Source organism: Nyctereutes procyonoides, unplaced genomic scaffold, assembly GCF_905146905.1.
Source record: "Nyctereutes procyonoides isolate TBG_1078 unplaced genomic scaffold, NYPRO_anot_genome, whole genome shotgun sequence".
Classification (NCBI taxonomy): domain Eukaryota; kingdom Metazoa; phylum Chordata; class Mammalia; order Carnivora; family Canidae; genus Nyctereutes; species Nyctereutes procyonoides.
The window spans coordinates 32,627,797-32,655,460 of record NW_026575120.1 but is presented as its reverse complement, the minus strand read 5'-3'; the positions used below and the strand labels follow the sequence as shown (position 1 = coordinate 32,655,460).

The 27,664-nt window shown below is 35.9% G+C and overlaps 1 protein-coding gene across 1 annotated transcript in view; it reads right to left on the bottom strand.

The window, feature by feature from the left end:
- Positions 1 to 27,664, bottom strand: part of UBN2 (ubinuclein 2) — a 63,327-nt gene that overhangs the window by 14,093 nt on the left and 21,570 nt on the right. Inside the window, 12 exon segments of the mRNA XM_055335182.1 lie at positions 1,650 to 1,692; positions 3,862 to 3,912; positions 4,645 to 4,788; positions 5,378 to 5,491; positions 5,963 to 6,081; positions 9,316 to 9,445; positions 15,162 to 15,232; positions 19,650 to 19,972; positions 19,975 to 20,138; positions 22,090 to 22,193; positions 23,016 to 23,153; positions 27,329 to 27,430. Of these exon segments, the coding sequence (XP_055191157.1) occupies positions 1,650 to 1,692; positions 3,862 to 3,912; positions 4,645 to 4,788; positions 5,378 to 5,491; positions 5,963 to 6,081; positions 9,316 to 9,445; positions 15,162 to 15,232; positions 19,650 to 19,972; positions 19,975 to 20,138; positions 22,090 to 22,193; positions 23,016 to 23,153; positions 27,329 to 27,430 (1,503 nt within the window).

Here is a 27,664-nt window from a genome sequence, read left to right as displayed (position 1 = left end):
AAAACACAAATCAGCAATAGTTTTTCTTTTTGGGGAAAAGGAAACGGTAATTTAATCACGAAGACACACACAAAAAAACAGGTTAATTCCCCTATACCACCCTTGTCACCATTAGAATTCTGATAAATTAATCATATGTTTGAATACATGTATTAAAATTTAATCAACACTTTATGGAGAGAATTAGAAGTTTAAAAATAAAATGTCAAAGCAAAGCATGAACTCAACAGATGTGAAGAAATACTGGCTCAGTATTATTTGGATTAGAAGACAAATGAGGTATAGAAGGACTATTTACTCTGTATACAAAGAGCTTCTAATACTAAAAGTTAAGAAGGCTACAGAGTAACAAATATTGACCTTCTGGCAATAACCTCATAAGCAAGGAAATTCATCTATTCAAAGAGATGAAAGCTAGGATGAAAGTTCAAAACCTAAAGGATGTGGGCTTTCTTTACAATTTTACTTTTGAATTATTACAATTTTCACTTGTTATATACTTGTTTTTTTTTCCCCAACTCTGCTTTATCTATTTTGGTATTTTTTATGCCCTTTTCTCCTTTAAATATTAAACAAGTTAGATTCCTTTATTTCTAAACCCAATAAATCCATCACTTGCCCTTCTCAGGGATCTAATTCTGTCAAACGTTTCTGCTGACTCTCACTCATAGTAACTTATTTCCTTATATATTCTGTATTTTCAGATTTTAAGCTCTTGTTTGACATAGTATGTATGTGGTAAGCCTTTGAGGCCTGGAATGAAACGGCATTATTCCAGAGAGAATGTGATTTGTCATCTGCCCTGGGTTAATAACTAATACCTTTAAGTTATTTTCAAAGCTTGAGAATTTCCCAGATCTTGTAGGTAGTATAAATTAAACTCTGAAACCAGGGAAAATTCTCAGGAAGGACTTCTAGAACTCAGGCCAAGACACCCAAGTTTCTTATCTTTCTGCTGATGAGTGGATTTCTTTTCTAGTCCTTTCTTTTACTAAAGATGTTATCCTTTGAAGTTCCCAGGTTTATCCAGAGTTTCAGTCTAATTCCTAACCTATATAAGGCTAAGAAAACCCTATCTGCTGTGCTCTGAGAAGATATTTAAAAATAAATCATAAAGCAACTGATGAAAATCAGCAAAGGCACCTAAAGGCAACCAAAGTTTCAATGACAGATTAACACTGGCAGCAGCTTGTTCTGGGCGTTATGGATTTCTCATATACTTGCAATCTCAACTATGCTTTTAAAGGATATTTGTTATACTTGATAGAGCACTTCTAACATATTAGGCTAAATCTTACAATTTAATTCTCTGAAATACAATAGTTCTAGGATTTTTACAAAGTTTAAAAACACTCTTCTTAAAAGTATGGTACCTATCTACCTATGCCAAACACATAGGGCAGCCCAGGTGGCTCAGTAGTTTAGTGCCGCCTTCAGCCCAGGGCCTGACCCTGGAGTCCTGGGATCGAGTCCCATGTCAGGCTCCCTGCATGGAGCCTGCTTCTCCCTCTGCCAGTGTCTGTCTCTCTCTCTCTCTCTGCCTCTCATGAAGAAATAAATAAAATCTTAAAAAAAACAAAACAAAACACATATATCCTTTGCATCTTAAGAATGTATTTCAACATTCCCCAATCATGACTAATACTTACCTTCACTTTGGGTTTAGGTGCAGGAATCACCTTTTTCTTTGCCCTAAGACAAAAAATGAAAAAGGAGGCCATTTCAGTAGCAGTTAGGTCACTCATTAGGAAATTATAACATAATCTTGTCATTACATGGGTAAATAATTTCTTATGCTATTTGGAAAACTCTATGTAGGAAGGAACTATATGTAAGTGCTCAGTTTATATGTGAATATACAGTAACACTTCCTTCAATTTCAATCAACTGGAAAGAAAGGCCAAACCATTAGCAAAACATGAATTGTAGATAAAGGTTTTTTTAAAAAATTAAATGCAAATACTCAAAAATTAAAAAAAAAAAAAACCCTCAAGGTAGGGTAACATAGCTGCCTAAGGACTCACTTCAAAGAACTGCTAAGAATTTATAATTATTTATAGGAAAATGAACTTCAAGAAACTTTCAGCTCAAATTAAACCATAATTTGGGGAGAAGTTGTAAATGGGGCATTATTTTTAAAACAAAAAAAAATCTTTATTTTTAAAGAAAATTATTTTAATACAAAAATTCAAATAAATGTCAAAATGACAGAACAAAAAATGCAAAAAAGTTACCACGGAACCTTGGTACCTTTGGGAACCAGTGTGAAAAAGTTTGAAGACGAAAAAAATCTTACAGGTTCCATAGTAGGAGAAAATACTCAAATGTCTGTTGGATAATTAAAGGGTTAACAAGCTAAAATATCTCACACTGGGTATTTCAACTTCACTATCTTGAAATGTTATCCATTAAATTAAAAAATATCTTGATTAAAACTGTCAATCTTGGGGATCCCTGGGTGGCTCTGCGGTTTGGCGCCTGCCTTTGGCCCAGGGTGCAATCCTGGAGTCCCGGGATCGAGTCCCGCGTCGGGCTCCTAGCATGGAGCCTGCTTCTCTCCTTGCCTGTGTCTCTGCCTCTCTCTCTCTCCCCCTCTATGTCTATCATAAATCAATCAATCAATCAATCTTAAAAAAAAAAAACTGTCAATCTTCAACTTCATTAAAACAAAAGTAATTTTCAAAGTTTTTTTAATAAAGACCATTGAGGCAAAAGATGTCCAGGCCCACGTATCCCATAGATTTCCACTTTCTGATACAAAATAGAACTTAGTCATAGTAATACAGCTACTAAAAAAAAACTGGGAGAAAGGATCTATAGAAACATCTGCTTTAGGTTTAAAGGAATTAATTATTTATATCTGAATTGTAAAACATATGTAATTTTATAACTATGGTGAAGTTAAAGGCCAGAAATGTTATTGACACCAATACATATATTTCCGCCCGCCCCAGGATAACTAAACCACCAGCAATAAAAACAGCAAAAACTGAAAACCACAACCAACTCAATACAACTCTGACAATATGCTAACAAAGTGTTCTAAGAGTTGTAAAAAATTTCCACTGTAATTGTATACAAGCAGAGTTCCGTAATATTGCTAACCAGACCTCTTAGAATACTGAATTACACTGATCCATAAATTCTCATACCTTGCTAATTTAATATTTTATTAACTATTACCACACTTCTATGCTACAGAGAAACGGCCCCAAGTTGTAGGTAAAAATAAAATTCTAATCAAGTCATATTCACCCAAACATGCAACCACAAAAACCGCAGCTTTTACTACTGCCTATCAGGTTAAGAGACCTTTCTTCACTAATCATATCACTAAGGGAATACTCAGTTTTGAAAAGAAGGGAAGGAAATGAAGAATAATTTTGTGGAATAAAACACTCTAAGTAAGGCAAGGCAAGGCAGGCATATATACGAAACCATCTTGGACTGCACAAAGCTATAGGTTAGCCACACTGATGGTCGTAGAGGGGAAAAGAAGGAGGACACCAAAGAACTGGAGGGAAGGCAGCCCAGGAACAAAGGAAACCATCAGAGCCTTCCTGTTTACATGGCTCCTAACTACCAAATCTCAGGCCAGCACAGATTCAGGTTTTTGGAGACTAGCCTGAGAACTTTTTTTTTTTTTTTTTGAGAACTATTTAATAGATAAATGTGTTCTCAGGTGTACACAGTTACTTTTTTTTTTTAGTTACTTTTTTAAAGGCAGTAGTAAAATGGGAGATTATCTAAATGTACATTTAAGTACTATTTCACCTAGCAGTAATAAATAGTACTTTTGTTTACTAAAGCACATAATGTGAGCAAAAATAAATGAAGTAATCTGGATTCTGTTTTACTCACGGAGCAGAAGTAAGATGATTATGTACACTCCGGCTTTCCTTAAAAAGCATTCTGCAAAAGTTAAAAAAACATGATCATTTTTATGTAACAGATAATGATCGCCACTTTGTTTTAGTTACATGGTTTTCAACAGTCTATTACTTATTTATCAAATGAAAGTTATAATGCACAGAGTAAATTCAATAATCTATTTTGTGGGGATTTTTATGGCACATTTATTTTTTTAAATCTTTAACAGATCAACAGATGTTTTGTTGATTTTAGATGGAACACTTTAAAATGAGAGTTTGAGATAACCAAATTTATTAATTTTAACATTCTTACCTCCTTAAACTTTAAATTGGGCTACTCTTAATTTCTGAGATACCACTCTACATTGACTATTTTCAACAGAAGGTAAGGTTGGGGTGTCTTTTCCTATCTCTCAATTTTGTATTTGGTTCCTTATCTCCCTGATACCCCTGTGAAGTTCCCCTCCCAAAGTTCATAACCATCTTCTCCTCCTCCCATTTCTCTATTAGCGAATTCAGGTGCAAAAAGGAAAAAGTGGCTGGCAAAAAAATATCACTCTTTATATGAATCTCTGTATCTCCAGGTCCATGTGATTGTTTTGTCTTTTTAGTGCTTGAAGTTTTCAAAGAAGAGATCATCTGAGATGACTGTATAGAATGCTAACCACACTAGGTTCTTAGCAAAATGAATGTCGTGTGTGTATATATATGTATCTTTAATAATAGCAATAATAAGAAAGTAAAGTAAAATCTAGGATGTCATATTTCTTACCTTGCCTGCATCCAGCCCTTAGGCCACAATGGTTTCACCTCTGTCTCCATAAAGGATTTAAGATAATCCTCAGCGGACTGGCTTTTATTTGGCTCTAACTCATAGCATCCCAATTTGATCTCAACAAGGTTACATAACAAAGTTCTAAACAGATTAAAAATATATATTTATATATAAATCTTGACTGCAAAATTGTGGAAAATTAAGCTTGAAACAGATTTTTTTAAAAGCACATAAATCTGACAGCAATAATAAAGAATATTATCTCAAGAATTCAGAAGATGACATGAAGATAAATAATTTCCAATACACATCACTCATTGCACTACAGCCAAATCCCCAATATGAAACAATTTCCTTTGATACCTTTCATCTAGGCACCAAAGACTGAAAGGATAGTCCTGAGCCAAACCCTCTACTTGGAGTACTGAAATACTGGTAAAAAAGATGACTGATTATACAAGTATATGGAGTATTTCACCTTCTGAAACCAGTATGACTTACACTTAATTATTAGAAGATTAGCTTATAAAAAAATAGGATACGAAAATAAAAGTGAGAGCGCTCTAAGAATATCAGGACCAAATGAATCTTCCTTTGAATGAATTTTCCTACACACTAATCTTTGGTAGCTTCCAATCTACTCTTCTATTTACTGTATATTCTTTTTATTAGAAACCTTAGGTCTGCATTATCTATTTGGTTAAAAGTGAAGGCTTTGGTTAAATTTTACCTGATGGTGTCATTCCAGTGGAATTTCTTTCTTGGTCCTATGACACGTTTCCCTGGCTTCTCATCATCGTCTTCCTCGGATCCATTTTTTTCTCGTTCTTCATCTGTTTGCAACCTAAAAATGAAAAAGATTTATGAAGCAGAGTTTTAACCCAATAGTGCCAATGATATGCTCCAGAGACATTTGTTAAATTGCTTAATTTTATACATAATACTTTGAAATGTGTTATAAAATGGTTTGGTAAATGAGGTCTTCAAACTGTAACATAAGGCCATGAATACTTATCTTTCAGTTTAGGAAATATTTGTGTCCAACTTTAGCCAGTTAAATTGGTTGACATGTGAATATCTGACCAGTGCCAGCTCTTGCTCTGATCATACCCATACACTAAATCAAGAGACCTTTTGCTTTTGACACCAAAGCAATTGAATGGAAAGTGCTGTGTCACTTAGAAAATATTCAATTACACCATTTCAGTGGTATATGTGGATTTCTACTTGGTGATGCAGTCTATATAAGACCAATCCTTAAGAGCTAAAGATATTTCTCAAATGCAAAGCTGGTGCAAATAAAAGAGGTACGTACTTGGCACACTTAGCTTGACTACGAGCTTGGCAGTCCTCCTGGTATTTAAATAGCTGTTCAGGCATGACGTTGCTAACAGCCAGTTTCAGTTTTTGCAGAGGCTCTCTTAAACGATCATCCTGACAAAAAAAAATATACTAAGAGCTTTTTAAAACATATTTACAAAAATTAAAGCAGATCCTCAAAAGATACTGATTATAGATTTGAAATGTAAACATATTCTTTAAAAACATATTTAAATCCAAACATTTCTTCTACCACAATGACTTTTTATAATGCAACTGGATATAAAATCAGGATAACCAAACTTTCCAGGCAGCCAATGAGAATCCCACTTTTTGCTTGTTACCCCAGCATAATTAATAGTGTTTTTTCTTAAAAATTTTTATTTGAGTTTAGTTGACACACAATGTATTCCTTTACATTCTTAAAAATGCCCGTTTGGCCAATACATTATATGGACACTTTAGGATTAAATAAAGAACAAAATCTACATTGTGCAGACCACTACTAGTTGATCCTCATTACGATAGGGAACCAGTACCGCAAGAGGAGATACTGCTTTGCCAACAATGGAACATGCAATTTGGTTTGGGTGACTACCAACAGGATGTTGGCATCCTGTTCTTTCGTTTATTGTTACTAATTGTGACCTACACTGGCAAGCAAAAATGCAAGGTCAAGACCAAAAAGAAAGAGGAAACTGGAAGACTTACTATTTTCATGCATGCTAATTAGTAAGTATTATTATACATATGACAGTGTTTGCTATAAAAATTCCATTAAAAAATATGAACATTTAGTATCATGGTTCCTAGGTGATCCCTTCTTAAGATTTTATTTATTTATTCATGAGAGACACAGAGAGAGGGGCAGAGACATAGGCAGAAAGAGAAGCAGGCTACCTACGGAGAGCCTGATGCAGGACTTGATCCCAGGACCCCAGGATCATGACCTGAGCTGAAGGCAGACACTCAACCACTGAGCCACCCAGGTATCCCCCAAGGTGATCATTTCTTAATTATGTAGCTGAGACTATCTGTCTGGGAACAACCCAAATATCCATCAACAGTAAAATGAATAAATTAATTTGAATATATTTATAGATTGTACAGCAAATGTACTCTAAAAATGAAGTTCACCAAATGTAAAGACAAATAAATCTGAGGTACATAATGTTCAGTGTAAAAAAGCAAGCTGCATGGGGCAACTGGGTGGCTCAGTAGGTGTCTTCGGCTCGGGTGATGATCCCAGGGTCCTAAGATCAAGTCCTGTGTCGGGCTCCATGCTTAGCAAGGAGCCTGTTTCTCCCTCTGTCCTTCCCCTCTGCTGGTGTGCATGCTCTCTCTCTCTCAAATAAATACATACATACATACATACATATATACACTTTTATTTTTATTAATTTTTAAAATATTTTGTTTATTTATTCATGAGAGACACAGAAAGAGAGAGGCAGAGACACAGGCAGAGGGAGAAGCAAGCTCGATGCAGGGAGCCTGATGTGGGACTCGATCCCAGGATTCCAGGATCACGCCCTGAGCTGAAGGAAGATGCTTAACAGCTGAGCCACCCAGGTATCCCCATACATACATTTTTAAAAGCATGCTGCAGAAGAAAAGTATGGTGATAATATCACTCTATTTATTTGAAGCTCAAGAATATACAAAATCCAACGATATAGTATTCAGGGATTATAAACGTACATGATAAAACCATATAAAGAAAAGCAAGGATTAAGATAAATGCCTTCTACAACCAACAGGCATATTAAATAACTTCAAACATCAAATCTGAAATATTCCTTAGAAAATATAATATGCAAAAAGTTCTCCTACCTCTAGATCTTTTTTTATTGGACCATTTCTGTCATCTGAATGTATGGCAGTAAGCTCCAACTGTCAATGTCTGAAGGAGCCAGGCACAGACATAAAATCTGTGACCTCGAGTAAATTTCATTTATTTATTACTCTGCTTTAAACTGAGAAAAAACTCTGAATTTATTTATTATTATTATTATTTTAGAGAGTGTGTGTACAGGGAGGTGGAAAGGGGGAGAGAGAATCTCAAGCAGGCTCCATGCCTAGCTTGGGGCCTGATGCAGGGCTCAATCTCACAACCCTGAGATCATGACCTGAGCCAAAAGCAAGAGGCAGACTCTTAATTGTTTTATTAACAGAAGTATAATACCTATAATAAAGAATTCTATGCCTGTCAGATCACATTACTAGTGGTCCAGGGCACCACATTCAATCCCTCGTTAGAGCCATGGGGGGCCTTGGACAGCCAAGTTGTACTATGTGGCCAGAAAAATTTTGGTTGACCCAAGATAGTATAATCAGAACCCAAGAGCTTGGACCAAGTTGAGAGGGCTCAGTCAGTCTGTGTGTGTCGCTTTTCTGTAATATAAAACCTTGAGGATAATCTTATTTTCAGATCCACACAGAAAGATAAAAATGATACATGGGGAGAAACAAGAATTAATCCAAAGGATCAGTTCCTATCCCTTCCTGGCTGTATTTTTACTTCCATGAAATACTTTTATTAATAGAAAAAAGAAGTCCTTTTTTGTCTTAAACTGCATTTAAATTCTTTTCTATTACTTGCAGGTTATAAATATTTTAAAAATATGTAGTCAAATAAATTGTGGGAAGAGTAATCAGAACAGTGAAGGTACTAAAAACCATTTTACATAAAGTGAAAGAAGGGACATAATAGAAGCTTTCAAAAACACGAAAGCTCTGAAAGTGACAAATGATTAGTTTTATGAGTGGACTCAAAGGTACAATTAGGACAAGCAGGGTAGAAAGCATCTGGGTAGAAAGAAAGCCCTTGGATTTGTCTCAGTGCCTGGAAGAATTTTTTGGTATTACAATGAAATATGTTTCTGACCACTGGAAGCATTCAAAGTTGGACAATTACCAGGAGAATCTAGCAAAACATGGATGATTACACCAAAAAAATCTCTAAGTTTACATGTAACTCTGTGTTTCTTTCCACTGGTTTGTGCAAGATAGGTGTGAACATATCTGCATAGAATCGTTTTAGTAATAAAAAAACTGAGTTATAAATCTGTCAGATAGTTGTTGAGGGTAAAGTCGTGTCAGTTGTGGACCTAAAGTTAATTTACCAGCCCAAGAATCTATGCCTTAGAAAACATTCTTATCTAGATTTATCAATTGTTGAACAGTAAATTTTTCCAAGAGATCCAATGTGTCTTTAATAACTCCTATAGTTATTCAATACATACAGTAAGACTGAAAAGCAACTAATATGCAAAAGTCCCAAATAGAAACAAGTCTCTTTACAAGCTATAAGCCTCCAGATATGGATATTATTATTCCTCCTCTTACCTGGACGTTGAGATGTAACTTCTTTAGACGTTTTACCAGTGTTTCTTTGTTGCATGGCACAAAAGCTTCAAGATGGGAGTAGACACCACTACGAATGACAGGGCCTAGTTCCTGTAGCTGTAACTCAATGCTGAACAAAAACAACAAATAAATAGTATAGAATTTCTTTTAAGTGCCAACACAAGCAAGGAAGCAAAGGCTCACTAGAAGAGTGACTCTTCTCTCGTTTTATCATTCTATGATTTCCTAGACAGTATTTTTCAAGGAAAAAAATGTAGAGATAATTTATATAACCATAAATAAACTGGTGAATCATTTTTTTAAAGGTTTTATTTATTCATGAGAGAGAGAGAGAGAGAGAGAGAGAGAGAGAGAGGCAGAGACGTAGGCAGAGGGAGAAGCAGTCTTCCCTCAAGGAGCCTGATGCGAAACTCGATCCCAGGACCCTGGGATCACGACCTGAGCCGAAGGCAGACGCTCAACTGCTGAGCCACTCAGGTGTCCCTATGAATAACTTCTGATGAAGAGGGGCAAAGTCTACATTTAAGCCTACATTTTTGGGTAAAGCACGGGAACCCTATTATTAACCAGAAGCTCATCTCCTCAGAGATATTTCACAGCCTCTCTCCCCCATTGCAATTGCTAAGCTAGAGAGTCACACAGTTTCAATGAATTTAGAATACTTTTTCCTTAGACATGTTGGAAAAAACTGCAGATCTGGAAAAGGTGAAGCCCTTCTGGCTACATATACAGACTGTTTCATCCATCCTTGTCTCCCTTATTGTGCCTGCATTGCACAAGCTAGATATTTAATAGTTTGTCCCGTTTATTCCAATTTTTCAGTTGTTTCCATTTGTACATTAGTTTTTTACACCAAAAATAAATAAACTGTTAAATAGGTATTTAGCTTAAGAGTCATTAAAAAAAAGTTTGAACAGCCGCCGTATTCTCAACCAGACAAGTTTACTAATAAATAATTGAGGTTTCTTCCAAGATGGTAACTGCTATTGTAGAACGAAAGGAACAGATGTTAATTTGAAGGCCAAGACCAATCTGGGACTCTTGGCAAAAAACCATGTCCAAATCATCACATTCTATTCTAAAGAAGATGCAGAGATTTAACAAATACTTTTCACAATTTAAAGATGAATCCAAAGATTCAATTAACAGCTTTTGGGGAAGAAAAGAAATCCTCCCATATGAAATATATCCACCACTTATAAGATACACTGCGATTTCAGGAACAACAAAATGTGGAAAATTATGCTTTAACGCTGACAATAAAAATTCTTGGTATTAGAGAAGTCAGACACAATATATAAACGGAAAAAAGTTTAGAATCTAGTAGAACCAGAATGTTAAATGCAGAGGATCATATGGGAAACAATCACTATTGTCATGAATTCTGTGTATAAACATTTGGCTAAATAACATTATATGTGGATCTTTATTAGAAGTCTAGTCTCTAGGTAGGAGACTTTCAAGGCTTGTCCCATTATTAAAAGTTAGTGGAGACTGAAAATAAAATAGAAACTCCAAGTAGTAAGAGATTCCAAATAAAAATAGAGTGAATCAGTGACATACTTATAAAAATCAGTGGTTTCCAAAGAGGGGAGAAATTGAAAAACACAAAGAGCTGACTCCCTGCTCCTAAGCCATTACTAGGTAAAAATTAGAGAAGCATATTAACCCTAAAGGTTATGGATTGTATTGGTCTATCACAAATATATACAAATTCCTACCAGAGAACAGTATATTTTAAGCACACATCCCTCACACATTTTTTTTTCTAAGAATTCCAATCTTCTAAGGCCTAAGAAGTACCTAAAACACCTGGCAATGAAAAGTTTAAATTTCAGTTATTTTCACATTTCAGAGAAATAAAGCTTATCCTAAAGCAACAAACTTTCTCTGAGCCTGCCTCCTTCTATCCACCAGGTTCTTTTGCTTCCTTCAGTGAGGTCTAACCCTAAGCAGATATCCATGCATGAAAGTTACAATGGGTAGGTCTCAAACCTCTGATAATAAATTATGAACATGCGATCACTACAGGTTCTAAATGGATAAAAACATACTGGGATCATCCACTGATAATGCAATAGAGGACAAACACTGGGTTTTGTGAGTAAATGAGCTTGAAACCCACTATTATATTCCTATCTTTACAAGGCTCTTATTTGTCTCTGAAGAAGCCTCCAAGAAACTCAACATAGGAATCCATTAGATGAAACAATGGCCAACTTTATAAACAAGATTCTTCTGGCTCAGGAATACTTAGTCTTACCTGTATTTTCACACAGAATTCTAGAAATAGTCATTTCCCCACCGTTGATATATGACATATCTTCTTATCCCATCAACTTCCTCTGTTTAGTCTTTTTTTTTTTTTAATTTATGATAGTCACAAAGAGAGAGAGAGAGAGAGAGAGAGAGAGAGAGAGAGAGGCAGAGACATAGGCAGAGGGAGAAGCAGGCTCCATGCACTGGGAGCCCGACGTGGGATTCGATCCCGGGTCTCCAGGATCGCGCCCTGGGCCAAAGGCAGGCGCTAAACCGCTGTGCCACCCAGGGATCCCAGGCTTTTTTTTTTAAAGTAAGTTCTACATAGACTCAATGTGGGGCTTGACCTGACAACGCAAGTCACAAGGTCTACCAAACGAGCCAACCAGGCATCTTTCTCCCTCTTTTTAAAAAACAGAATAGGGGCAGCCCGGGTGGCTCAGCGGTTTAGCACCACCTTTGGCCCAGGGCATGATCCTGGAAATCCAGGATTGAGTCCCACGTCAGGTTCCCTGCATGGAGCCTGCTTCTCCCTCTGCCTGTGTCTGCCTCTCTCTCTCTGTGTGTGTCTCATGAATAAATAAATAAAATCTTTTAAAAAATAAAAATAAAAAACGGAATATAGGGGCCCCTGGGTAGCTGAGTCAGTTAAGTGTCTGCCTTCAGCCCAGGTCTGATCTTGGGGTCCTGGGATCTAGCCGATGTCAGACTCCCTTCTCGGTGGGGAATCTGCTTCTCCCCTCCAATTCATGAGCTCACTCTCTCAAATAAATAAATAAAATCTTTTTTAAAAGCCCTAGAATATATATTTCATTCAATCAGTTTGAAAATACTAGTCAAAAAGAAGAAGAAGAAGAAGCTAAGTCCACATGAATTCAGGAATCTACTGAAGTTCCTGAATTTTTCCTCAAGTATTCCAGATATCTTACCACTACTGTTCACATAACAGAACCACTGAAAACTAGTAACTGAAGAAAGACTTAGGCAGCAATAACCAAAACACAAAATCCACAATATTTTTTACTTATAGCAAAAATTCAAAAGCCTGTTGATGTGTTAATTAATAATATACAAGAGGGATGTAGATCCCTCCTGTCCCTAAACAACTTTAGAGCATTTGTTGAACAGAACTCAGGTTGGAATGGGATCATAGGCAGAGTATCAAGACTTTGTTAGTAAATGTATGCTTGAGGTAAAAGAGGAAATAGGGGAAGAGATCAAGCTGGTATGTTATGTATTTGCTGATCCAAGTCAAATTCAATTAGGCAGAAAGAGAAAGGGCCCCTATTCCAACAAATTCACCCCTCTTTCTACCAAGCATAAGGAAACAGTGGTTGAGGCAGAGCTGGTGTACCCGGATAACTTCATATGAATTTACTACCCAAAATAATTATGAACCATGTACCCTCAGAAGATCAACTCAGTCTAGAGAAATAAGGGATGTTTGTTTAGGAAAGGGAAACAGAGGCCACGGGCATAAAGAAGTTATTAAAATGGAAAAAATTAAACTCTGAATACTATGTCTTATAGAACTGGAGGCACACTCAGTGAAATAAAAAAATAGATGGATTCCAACAGAACTGGAGGATTTAAGATAGACATAGGGAGGATTAAGGGAAGTCTGTTGGGGAGGTTCCTGGCTGGCTCAGCTGGAGCAGCATGCAACTCTTGATCTCAGGGTCTTGAGTCCAAGCCCCACATTGGGCATGGAGCCTTCTTTTAAATAAATAAGTAAATAAATAATTTTAAAGATAAAAACATTTTTAAAGGAGGGGAGGGACAATTGCCCAATTCAATCAGTAGAGCATGTGACTCTTGATTTCAGGGTCATGAGTTCGACCCCCATGCTGGGTGTTGAGATTACCTAAAAAAAGAGAGAGGGATGCCTGGGTGGCTCAGCAGTTGAGCATCTGCCTTTGGCTCAGGGTATGATCCCGGAGTCTGGGATTGAGTTCCGCATCAGGCTCCTTGCAGGGAGCCTTCTTCTCCCTATGCCATGAATAAGTAAAATCTTTAGAAAGAGAGAGAGAAAGAAAAGCCTGTGAGTAATCTGCTGATATTCTGCTTATCTGAGATGTTATGTCCCAAGGATGGTCCTTTGTTTCTCTCAGGAAAGAAAAAGTCAGTCCCTCTTATAGAAGAGTAAAATAAAAAAGCACTGTCTCAGTCACAGAAAAAGGACCTGATCCAGTAAGCTTAGGACTCTTGAGTGGAAAAAGAAGCCAGTCAGATTCCTGATTAGAGAATCTGGGACAGCTCTGATGAGTAATGGTTACACTGTTTATTGAATCTGGGGTGTAAAAGGAGCTGGCATAGGCAGGAAGCATTTGCCTTGCTTCCAGGCAGACAGAATCAATCTGAAAGTCCCTGGCTAAAATAAAGAACAGAAACAAGAAATTTCTCTGTCATCACACCAGTAGTGTACTAGGTTATGTGTTTCCGCAAGACACCAACAAGATTTTTTAAGTACTCTGGAGAAAGAGACTGCACTTAATTAAAACAGTTATCAAGGGGGAGGGGGAAAAAACAAAAACAAAAACAACAAAAAAAAGAAAATAGTTATCAAAGCAAACCAATCCATCATCCCTTGTATCTCATGAGAAACTACCTCCGATGTATATTTACCTCCAGCAACAACAAAAAAAACTCCTCAACCAGGACTCACATCACACACAGTACTGGAAACACTGCTTATTTATACACACACACACACACACACACACACACACACACACACACACACTACTGAACCACCACAGGCAGGCGCACATTATGTTCGTGCCAGAGGAGTAAAATCTGCTTTCTCCAGAATTGCTTTTTATACCTAGTTCTGCTTGCAGCTAATTATACACTCCATTTCTACAACCAATGGTCAAAATTTACAAACCAAAAGGTTTATAAGGATAGCTTACTGGACCACAACCTTAGAACCTGCAGCTTCGTCAGTATCAAACTCCAGCTAAGAGTGAAAACTGTCACTATTTATTTTCTTTAAAAGATTTTGTTTATTTATTCATGAGACACACAGAGAGAGGCAGAGACACAGGCAGAAGGAGAAGCAGGCTCCATGCAGAGAGTCCGATGTGGGACTTGATCCCCAGACTGGGATCACGCCCTGAGCCAAAGGCAGACCCTCAACCGCTGAGCCACAGAGCCATCCCAAAACTGTCACTAATTTAAATACAATCTGTGTCCTGTCTCAGTAGTCAGCCTCCCCTTCCACTCTTCCCTCTGTCTTCTCCACACGGCCCCTCTCCTGCCTCACAATGAGAATTATATTAAACCATCCTTTCCATTTGGCTATAAATGTTTGTATGAATTATAATTAACCTGGTTAGATACCAATGGAATTATTCTTCCCAAGTCTGAATGAAAATAGAAGGAAAATTATACCACATTTAATATGAACACTCAGAGCTGTTCCAGAAAGACACTTTCATATAAAGTGACAAAAAATACATTTAAATCTAAAATAACATTCAACCTGTAAAGTTGTAACTAACTATATTTTTAAATGAATTCTTAAAGTTTAAATAATCTTTTAATTAAAGAAGATAATTACTTACTCCAGAAGAATATTATTCATATCCTGTGTAAAGAATTTTTTCCTTCCTTCTTCATCAAAAAGTTTGGCAGCCTAGAGAAACATAAGATTGTTGATATCGCTTTCAATAAACACATTATTTGTTTCCGTATCTATTTACTAAAGAATAAACTTCCTCAGAACGAGGGCTATTGTGATTTTTTTCACTTTGTATCTTCTGTACCCAGCTTAGTACCTGGCATGAGTAGGCAATTACACTGTTGAAACAAATTCAGCATATATACCACTATTTCATATTATATCTGTATTTAATTTTTCTTAATCTTCCTAAATTAACAAAATTATACATACAAGACTTTTTAGTGCTTTGGGTATCTTGTGTACTTTGACTATCCATAGGTTTATTAATTATTGCTGTGGTCTCCAAGATAATAGAAAGCAGATGTCTCACTTTCTGTTGAGTGTCTACAGAATATCTGTCTGATATTCTATATGTTATATTCATTACCATGTTTAATGACAGCCAATGACACTGGCATGACACCTCCCATTATACAAACAAGGAACCCAAATCTGTCAGATGTTACATAACATGCCCCCAATCACACTACTACTAAGTGGTGGATCCAGGACTCAGATCACAGGCTTTCTGACTTCAACTGTGCAACACTGCAACCCTGCACAAAGATACTGCAGCCTGTCTAGGTTCCATCTAGTTACTAACAACAAAGAAACAGGTGAAGTTATTATCAAGGGATAAGCAAAAATTAATGCAATGAGCTTAATTTCATCATTATGTGTGTCACTTCAACCAGGTGACCAGAAACCAAGTATACCAACACACTCTACCATAAGCAAAATCTACTGGGAAAAATCACAAACAATGTAGTTGAGGTCCATGAGATGTAAAATACAAAGAAGCCTGATCTAATAATCTGAGCAAGCCATATGCTGACTCTGTCAACCCACCAAGTTATTTGATCATTTTATAGGCAATAAATAAAAAGAAATTTCTAAGCCATGCCTTGGTATTTCGTAGAAAGAATGAAAACTGGGTATATGTAGGGGGCAGAAATATATGAAAGCTATAAGGAAAACTAAACTTCAAGAAGGAGAATCAAAAAAGTCAAGAGGTTAAATAGTGGGAGAATATTACAAAGTAAGAAAAGAACCACAAGAAGCAACTCCTTATCATACACACATAAGCATTTGAGCCAAAGATGAGTTCTCACCTCCTAAAGAAAAAGTACCATCTCATATATCAAAGAAAATATAGAGAAGTCATAGATACCAGTAACTGAAATCAAACGTCTTACTGATGATTTCCTACTAAGGAGTTAGGGAGCAGCTGTATTAACTCTGGTTGGACTACTACAGAAAAGGAGAGAATAGTTTTTAGTATATAAAATATGACAAAACTTTTACAAGATTGTAACACACTTACTACTAACCAATCGGTTTATGAAGTGAAAATGGCATATAACACAGCAGACGGGGAGTGCCTGAGTGCCTGCCTTTAAGTCCTGACTTTGAGTCATGGCTCAGCCCTTTAAAAATTATGTGGCCTTGGGCAAATCATTTAACTTTTGAACTTTAGTTTCCTCATCTATTAAATAGAAGAATACTACCTGGGCAGCCTAGGTGGCTTGGCATTTTAGTGCCACCTTCAGTCCAGGGCGTGATCCTGGAGACCTGGGATCGAGTCCCACGTCAGGTTCCCTTCATGGAGCCTGCTTCTCCCTCTGCCTGTGTCTCTGCCTCTCTCTCTCTCTCTCTCTGTGTGTGTGTGTCTCTCATGAATAAATAAATAAGATCTTAAAAAAAAGAAGAAAGAAGAAAGAAGAAAGAAGAAAGAAGAAAGAAGAAAGAAGAAGAAGAAGAAGAAGAAGAAGAAGAAGAAGAAGAATACTATCTACCTCAATTGACTGTTGGAGAATTAGACTATACAGTATGTAAAGTACACTAACCCCAATCAGGGCGCTGTCTCCTGAATGGTAAATGCTATATGAAACACAACAGCACTGCACTCAATACACAGTACAGATTTTTGCTAAATAAACAAGAGCTATATTATTAATAATATCTTTAAAAATGTGGATCATATCACTAACACTTTTTAAAACCTAGAATAAAATAAAGGTTTTTAGGGAACCTGGGATAGTAACATGGGATAGTAAAAAGCACATATTTTGGAGTCAAGTGAACCCTTGTGGCTAAATTCTGGCTCTACCACTTACTAGCTGCATGGACCTGACCAAGCTATTTAACCTACCCCAGGTTTCTTAAACCATAAAAAGAACTAGTACCTATATTTCCTACACAAAATAGCTGAGAATATTAAATTAAAAATCTATTTATTACTGAAACTACAGATTGAATGCTTTTCGAAAAATAAGCACAGAAAATAGCAAAACAATGAAAATGAAAGAGAAATGAAACAGAATAAAAAATGACTAAGATTATATAATTTTAACAATTGTAAAAAGATAAAATCATCTGTTAAAATATTCAGATGAGGTCAATTAGGAAATAATATGCTGTAAGAGAAAGTGCTACAATAAAGAAAATCAAAGAGGTTGAAGGTAAATGATGAGAAAACCTGTAGGTACCATGTAAAAATAAAGAGAAAGGAGTCTACAGTAAATCAGACAAAGCTAAATTTGGGTAAAAGGCATTAATTATACAAAAAGTCACCTTCAAATGATAACGACTGCAAAGATGTAGCCATCCAGAATTTTACAGGTCAAACATCATAGCATGGAAATAAATAAAGCAAAAATGACGGTAAACACAATTTATAATCTAAGAAATACAATGATATTTTAACATACTTCTCTACGTTCTAGACTAATGAAGTACAGTAAAATAAGTAAAAATACAGAGGAACTAAGTCACTACTTCAGAAGAAATGCTAAAGAATAAAAAAGCTGAAAAAATACAGAATTGTTAAAAATAAGATCTGTGGGCCAGTTACTGGAAAAATCAAATAAATCAAATACTCCTCTAATCAGTTATTTATAATTTAGGAAAAGTTACAAGAAATAAATACAATATAAAGATGACCAGTAAATTTTAAAACATGACTTAGAAAAAAAAAAAAAAAACAAAAAAACCATGACTTAGGTTGGGTTACCATAATCCCAGGAGAAAGCAGAGAGCTGTAGAATAGTCCATTACCATCCCATTAGTTATTTTTTATAATAGTATAATATTTGCAATTGCATGGATTAAAATCCAGAAAAATAAGTAGTTTAATAGTGGTTATCTTTGTTGGGGATGGGAATGTCAGATTACGGGGGATCTTTCCCTATGTATGATAATACATTTTGTATTGTGCATTTTACTTTTACAGTTAGGGAAAAAATGAGAACTAAAATATAGCATGGGTTCAAATAAACACACTAAGGTAATCAAGAAGGGCATTTTAAGCTAGGTTTGGCATGTTATTTTAAGTCAAAATACTATCTCCCTAGACTAAATGGGTAAGTGTGATGACATTCATCTGGATTTGTAGCTAGTTAAACAAAGATTATGAATCCAAGTCCATCTGGAGAGGTATCTAATGTGACATGCTTAAACTCAGCTCTCAGGTTTGTCCTAATGGGAACACAATGCATGCTTACTAAACAATGCGTGCTTACTAAGCTGGAAAGGATTAGCTGGAAAAAGCAATTATAAAATAACTGGATGTCAATATAGTTTGGACCAAATTTAGGTATACTTTTGTAATGTCTATTATAAAACTATTTGCCTATACTTTCCCTCTGTTGTCTTTACACAACTTTTTTTATAGTAAAAATTGTATTTATGAAACTTATGCTGAAAAATATTTAGAAGATGAGGGGCACCTGGGTGGCTCAGTCGGTTAAGCGTCCAACTCTTGATTTTGGCTCAGGTCATGACCCCTGGGTACTGGGACCGAGCCCCACTTTTTTTTTTTAATTTTTATTTATTTATGATAGTCCCAGAGAGAGAGAGAGAGAGAGAGAGAGAGAGAGAGAGAGAGAGAGGCAGAGACATAGGCAGAGGGAGAAGCAGGCTCCATGCACCGGGAGCCCGATGTGGGATTCAATCCTGGGTCTCCAGTATCGCGCCCTGGGCCAAAGGCAGGCGCCAAACCGCTGCGCCACCCAGGGATCCCCCAAGCCCCACATTGAGCTCTATGCCCAGTGGGGAGTCTGCTTGAAAATTCTCTCTTCCTCTGCCCTTCTCACCTTGTGTTCACTTGTGTGCACACATGCTTACTTTCTAAAAATAAATCTTTAAAAAAATGTTTAAGATGAAATGAAATAATAAACAGTTACCCATATGATTCTATAACTATAGTTACACATATTTCTACTTAAAATCAAAGGCCTATGCATACAGCCAATGCATAAAAGGAAATATAGAAAATTAAAAGTTGTTTATTTATATGGGTGTTGGGATTGTGGGTTATTATTTTTGTCTTATACAAAGCATTTATTATGTTTATGTAGCAAATAAGAAACAAGGGAATTATTACACTTACTACACGGAGGTCTTCAATGCGTTTTTCAAGAAGGACAGGTAGGCCCTCTGGGAGTGTAGGCACCACCTTGGGCATAACCTGAGAGGCATAGGTTGGCAGGGTGGTGTTTCCATTCTCACCCCCTGACTCAGAGAGGGGGCTACCATCAGAAGCAGCATCCAGTAATCTGTCAAAGTCAAAATCATCTAGCATCTCTAGGGCATTTTCAGCTTCCTGAAACAGTTCGTGTTCATTTGTGCCAACAAAAATGGGGAGGTCCGGATCAGCACTGTTCAGATTTAAGTCTGAGACATCATTTCCCAACACTACAGCAGTGGATGGGGTTTATTCAGAGAAGAGGTCGTTAAGTTCACTGGGATTTTAGGGTTAGGCTCCTTCTTTAATGCATCCTTCTCTTTCTGAAATTTTCGTATCATGGCAGCCAGAGAAAGAGAATCTTTGTAACGTTTCTTCTTTTTTTCAGACTTGTGTGAATTTAGAGCTACAACTCTGTGAAGAAAAAAAGTCATCCATTAGGCTATGTATGATTTTAAAGTTTAAAGCTTCATGTAAATAAGTAGGCACAGATCATCAAAACAATCATTTGATAGGTGGAAGAACAAATCTCTTATTAAATTATCCTCTTATCACAGCATCTTCCTCATCATCTGGACTGTCACTGAGGAAAGGTTGAGGGTAAATGGCCATCAGAGTGAAGAAAATGAAAGGACCAAAGTTAACAGAAAGAAACAACAAAATGAATGTCACAGGTTTATGAGAGTATATTAAGTTAAACTTACTACTCTTTGGAATGTTCACATTCTTAAGCATAATTGGTAAAGTAGTCACCTACGAAATTAACAAAGTAAAGAAATGCACTTTCCTCAAAGTGACCAGAGAAGCTCACACAAGCACAACTTCAAGCTGGTACCCCAGGTGGTTTGTGCTACAAACTGCCAAAGAAATACAAAATCTTTCTAGACCCTATTCTATCTGCTACTACCTTCTGATCATTTTCATTTTCCCCTCTGGGAACAGCCATGGGAGGCAATCACACATGTATAATTTTCTATGATAATGTTCTTCCAGGGCAGCCCGGGTGGCTCAGTGATTTAGCACCGCCTTCGGCCCAGGGTATGATCCTGGACACCTGGGATCGAGTCCCACGTCGGGCTCCCTGCATGGAGCTTGCTTCTCCGTCTGCCTGTGTCTCTGCCTCTCTCTCTCTCTGTGTCTCTCATGAATAAATAAATAAAATCTTAAAAAAAAAAAAAAAGAAAAAGAAAAGAAAATGTTCTTCCTACAGAGACCATGGGGGAAAAGTAGTTTCAGTTTAGTTATCACTTTCTCTAGAAACCTTTCCTATATTCTATGGTTTATATGCTTCTACTCTGCACTACTGAATCAAAAGGATGTTTGTACCTTCGAGGAAAGTCCACATTTCATTTATTGTCATATATTCCCAAACCACAATGTCTGGTATACAACAGGTACTTAATAAATATTTGCTGCATGAATAAGCTATGAATTTGAGAAACTGACAAATTCAATAGAAGGCATTATAAAGACTTTGTTACCAAAGAAGTTTGCTTGTAAATAATGAACTTTTAAAACATGCATTAGTAATATACATATTTTTTCCTTAATTACTTAAGGACTCCAGGGTCATTAAAATCTCATGTTTAAAAAAAAAAAAATCTCATGTTTATGGGAGGATATTGTGTGGAGGTATGTAAATCTCCTTACGATAACCTTTTGAGTATTGATAGCCCAAAATTCAGATGCACCTCCCCTACCTAAGGAGAGAAAGAAAATCTAACCTCTCATAGTTTCTGTCCCTTAGTTCCCCTCAAAAAAAAAAAGGAAGAACAACTGGTAATTTTATGAATGCATGGTGTAAACATTTTATTCTTATGATTTAAGTCTTTTGAGAAATTCTACTTGATTTTTAGAGATAATATCATTACCTAAAGTCACAAGCATGAAGAAAAGCTAAATAAGTGACTTTTTAAGTAGTGAAACAACTACAAATTGCTTACACACATACTAAGACTACCACCAGTCCTCAAAAACTAGGCTTAGTTTTGTACAGAAAGTATAAAAGATTTGTTTGATGTTTATACCATCTTTTCAAACTGACTCTTGTTGGTAAAAAGTTGTAATGAGCAAAATACTTAGTGCACTAATTTGTAAATCTGATCTAAAACATCATGAGTCTCTAAAATGATAAAGTCTCTACTTATCAATAAATACAATGTTAATTTAGGATGATGAAGCTTTCTACTTACTAATACTTATACTTAATACACATTAATATTAAAATGTTAATAGTTATTGACATTTATATAGTATTAAATTAGATCCAGCTAAACTGAATGAATTAAAGCTAAATATATCTTTTTAAAAGGGCAGCTAGTCATGCTATGACCCTAGTTCCCTTATGACATTTAATTTTACGTACCCCAGTTGTTTGGGTACTTTTTTCCTTGGCTTCTTCTCCTTTTCCCCTTCCTCTTTCCGCTTCCGCTTCTTCATCTCAATATCATCTTCTTTTATTTTGGAAATCTGCAAATGATAGAAGAATGTATCACTTATCTGAGTATAAACAATTTACTCCATGATGTTATCAATCTAGCACCTAAGATACTGTTTTCTCTCAAAGTTCAGTGTGCATTAAGAGTGCTTTTTTTTTTTTTTTTAAGAGTGCTTTGTTATAAATGTAGACTTTGGGGTCTACAAGCACTGCCTGATTTTTATAAAAATTGTGATGATTCTGGCACAAGTAAGTCCTTGGATCACATTTCAAGAAACACTTAAGGACACGCTATTCGTTTCCTAAAACAATATATACACTCCATAGAATTAGTGTTATAAATTACATCTTAGGAAAGGTTAATGGTTTTTTATAATCATTTCTGTACCAAGAATTTTTTTTAAAGATTTTATTTATTTATTCATGAGAGAGACACACACACACAGAGGCAGAGACACAGGCAGAGGGAGAAGCAGGCTCCCTGTAGGGACCCCAATGTGCAACTTGATCCCAGGACCCTGGGTTCACACCCTGAGCCGCAGGCAGATGCTCAACTGCTGAACCACTCAGGCGCCCTTCTATACTAAGTCTTAACTTACCCTAGAAACTTACCCTTATCCCCCAAACAGATTATTAGACTATATATGGAGAAAGAAGTTTTAGAAGAAAATATAATTCTATGATGTAAATATCAATTTCCCCATATCTATATAATTTTACTTTAAAGCACATAAATAACTACAGATTCATTAGACAATGGTTAGCATTCTTTTTTCTTATATTCATAAATAAGTTTAAAAAGTATACCCTATTAGCTGAATACTCATTACTCTTGCCATGTTGGATAAACGTACTTTGGGTGGCTTGTGCTTTTGGTTGTCTGTAATATCTTCTTCTTCAGTATCTGAAGCTTGGCGAAACTGCAGAGTGCCCGTGTTGATGTAAAAGCCTCCATATTTTGTTGTTAGAGAAGCAGGAACTAATTCGTCATACTATATTTAAAAAAAAAAAGGATTCAGATATATCCTATTATTAACTCTATAAATATATCAAAGAAATTCAATCACTATGTTAGCAACTTCCTTAAATCCTAACTACAAAACTGCACTGAGGATGTTTATGGAATAAATTTAGAAAAAGTTAGTATCTGGCATAAAAATAACCGCAGGTTACTCAGAAAGAAAGGAAATTCTGGAATAACGAAGCAAATTCTATCATCTACTAAGAAAAATTTAAAAATCACTGCTACTATTCTTAATGCCAATGATTCTTTTTTTTTAACAATTTTTTTAATGTATCTTTAAAGTAATCTCTACATCCAATGTGGGGCTCAAACCCACAACCCAGAGATTAAGAGTCACACATTCTACCAACTGAGCCAGCCAGGCACCCAAGAACAAATGATCCTGATGAGGATCAGGATCAATTAAATTAAACACATTAATTAAAACAGATGACTAAATGTCCAGGCAAAGAATAAATTACATTTCCTACAATACCAGGATATAATTTTATTCATATGGAGATTATAAAGAAGAACAAAGTTATTTTTTCTGTCTTGGCTCTAAACTTTTTGGTGAAAAATTTTTATATGTTTAAAACAAAAATAGCATATGTGTTTAAAAAGGAAGTACAAAAATAACTACCTACTTCAGTAAGCATACACTGTAATGAGCCATGTACTTTGCTTGGAGCAAGAGATGCAAATTATCTAAACTAGACTGAAGGTCTGACCTAAAATATCACTTAAGCTGATGTCCTCTAAGCTTGGATTTTAAAGTTTATTACTTCTCACCTGATTAAAATGGACAAAAAACACACATTAAGTGAAAATCAATCTCAACCAAACAATGGAGTCCATAGTGCTTGAGAAAAAGAAAACAAACTACTTATATAATAGAAGCTAGATACCTGCTAGATACCCAAGGTCCCCAGAACTCTACTTACAGGTTCTTCATAGTTTACATTTTTAAGAAAGTCAGATTTTTAAAAAAATATTTTATTTATTTATTCATGAGAGACACAGAGAGTGAGGCAGAGACACAGGCAGAGGGAGAAGCAGGCTCCTTGTAGGGAGCCCGATGCGGGACTTGATCCCGGGATTCCAGGGTCACGCCCTGAGCCAATGGCAGTCGCTCAACCGCTGAGCCACCCAGGCGTCCCTAGCCTTAATATTCTTATAGTAACTATTACCTTCTCTATAGTCCTTGTCCATGGCAAAAGAGTTTCCTTAAAAATCTGACTTTCTTGGGATGCCTGGGTGGCTCAGCAGTTGAGCGACTGCCTTTGGCTCAGGGTGTAATCCTGGAATCCCGGGATCAAGTCCCGCATCGGGCTCCCTACAAGGAGCCTGCTTCTCCCTCTGCCTGTGTCTCTGCCTCACTCCCTGTGTCTCTCATTAATAAATAAAATCTTTAAAAAAAAAGAATATTAAGGCTAAATACAAAATTTTTGCTTGTAACCTGCATCCATTTCAATTAAATGGTAAATAGAATTTCCAGTTTAATCATATAGAATCAAAAAGAAATAGAGGGCGGGAAAGGAATGAATTGCTTTCTTATTGCTTCATTTGATGGGCTACTCTTAAAAGATCCAGGAGTAAAACCTTCAGAAAGGGTCTGGTACTATCTGTAAGCAAAGGAGTGATGTGCAGAGTAGAGAATTAGAAGTGAAATGACTCTATAGTAATTATTTTTGGAAATGTGTAACTGACAAACACATCTGTACTTTTTGCTTACACTGCTTTAAAATTTACAATCCTCCTTCATATAAATTATTTCACTTGGTCCTCCTGATACCTTTGAGGCAAAAAAGACAAGTATTATTCCCATTTTGTAAGTGAAAACCAAATTTAGAGGTTAAGAACCTTGCCAGAGTAATTTTTTTAGCTTATGGTAGCGGCCCTGGCCAAACTATCTACTACACTAAGCAGCTTCTCCATCAGGAAACACCTTCATCACTACCTTACAGGGCAACATGGGTATATTTAACATTTGAATGCTGCAGTATTTTACTAAGCATTTCCTATTGGAGCACCCTTCAGGAGAACAAGCTCTCTATGCATATATAATTTAGCCTTTTAAGTAGAATGTGTTAGGAAACAATGGAATACTGAACTTGAAAATCAGAAGGCCTGGATTTAGATCCTTTGTCAATGACTGGTTAATTGTGACTCAGAGGAAATCTCTTAACATCAATACTTTGGGATTGTGTAACAGTGACAACACTACTTACTCCAGGAAGTTCTAGTGAAATTTAAAAGAAACAACCTAAATAAAAGTGTAACTCGTGCCTGGCATTACTATTTATTAATAAGAAAAAATTTTTTTCCTTTCAGTCTTTACAAAATTTGGCGGTATCAGTGAGACTAAACATAATCTTCAAAAGCATTTATTTTCAGGTATCTATCGTAATAGGCAGTACATGAGGCTGACAGTTATTTAGAACTGGATTATTTTCACTATCAAATAATTACAAACAACAAAAGCTTACTGGTAATACAATCAATGAAAAGAACAGAAAATCATTTGGTTGCATTATAATTGTCTTATGTCTAAAATATTTTTTTTAATGTCTGAAATATTTCATAAAAAGAACCCAATAATCTGTTTAAGATAATAATGCAAAATTATTTGGCAAGTCAATGAACAAGCTGTATTCTAATTCAATTTCCTCTTACAAAACAGGAACCAACCTTGGCCTCTAAATGTCAATAACTAATTATAAAATTTTTATGCAACTTAACCTACAAAATTTGTCCTTATTTATTAAAACAGTAGCTTTCAAATTTTGTTCACCACCACCCAAGTGGAAAATACTTCACGCATCAAAACCCAGTGCATGCACACACACATATACACATAAAAAAAACCTCACATAATCTACTATGATTTACTATGATAGCTTCTATTCTATTCTACTTCATTTTCATTAAAAATGCTGGCCATACTCTCTAAATTGATATATAACCCAGTTATGGGTTCCAAAAGTCAGTCTGAAAAACACTTTATTCAAATATTCTGACTGTAGCAGAGAAAACTGGGTAATGCTAAAAGATTTGCTTAAAATCTCTAGAAACCTAGTTAAGTCTAGAATCTAGGAATTCTGACTTGTGTTTCATGTCAAGGTCAAGACTCCTAAAAACATCCTATCCCTTAACCTACAAAAAGGTTTCTCAACCTTTCTGGTAACAAGACGACTTCTCTACTCCAAAATATTGTAAGTATTTTACTCCTATAGACAGGTTGCCCCTGATATGGTAAACCAGTTTATGTCAGGACACTAAAATAACTTGGGAGTATGACAGGGTATCCACTATGCCTCCTGCTGAAAGTTCTACCCAGCAGTCTCCTACCACTATATGCCTTATCATCATCTATATTACCAAGGAGGAAAAGAAGAGGAAGAAGAAATACTAATTTGTGGGTGGTACTATAATGCTTACCTAGGCATCACTTTTTGTATATTCTAAGTAATCACTGTACAACGCAGAGGATATCATAAGTCAGGGTTTAGATTACTCTAGTGCACTAAGAATGTAAGAACATATACCTTATCTACCCCTAAATATGATATGCCCTCACTCATTTGCTATGTGGTCAATGGAATACTACAGTCCTTAAATGCTTTCCTAAATTCCTCATTTTTTAAGAGAAAGACGACTCCAGGGGAAAAGCTGTAGGACTTAATCAAAACAGACAGAGATAAAGGCTGGCATTCAATCACCACCAATGTAATAATGCTTGGCCGCAATAAAAAGAAAAAAAAAGTACATTTTAAAGATGTCTGCCAGATTAACTTCAATCCAGGAGCTCCAATCTTCAAATTCGTATGGGTTCTTATCTAGAAGTCATTTGGAAATGCACCTGCCCAAGTTTGGGAATATCAATAAAAATTCAAGATATAAACACCCTTGATCAATAAATCCCACTGATAGAAACTTATCCTATACATATATTTTCATTCTCTAATTATCTTACATATTTACTCAAGTACACAAAGATAAATGTATACAGATGTTCAATCATTTGTAAGCACAAAAAAGTGAAACAATTTAGATGTACAACAGAGGATTAGTTAGTAAAAACAAATATTGAACTGTTTTAGTAACTTTATCATTGACTTCTATCCCAAAGAATTGCTGCTATATTAAAGATACATTACTCACAGCCTCTGAGTTATCAATAAATGGATCTGTCTCATCATAGCCAAAGCCTATATCAATTAAATCTTGTAGCCGATCCTTCCGGTGTTTACGGGGTTTCCCACCCTGCAAAAAACAGATATGTTAGACTGATGGCAGTTCTCATGCTGTTTCCATAAACTTAAAAAATACCTGTCAGAATTCCAAATAATTTCTGTAGACAATCTCCCCCTCCAAGAGGCTGAATTTAAGTCCTCCCAAACTTTGAATGTAAATTGTGCTTAGGGACTTGCTCTCAAAAAGTAGAGTATGAAAGGGAAGGGACAAAGTAACTTTACAGTGAGAAACCTGGCCAACATG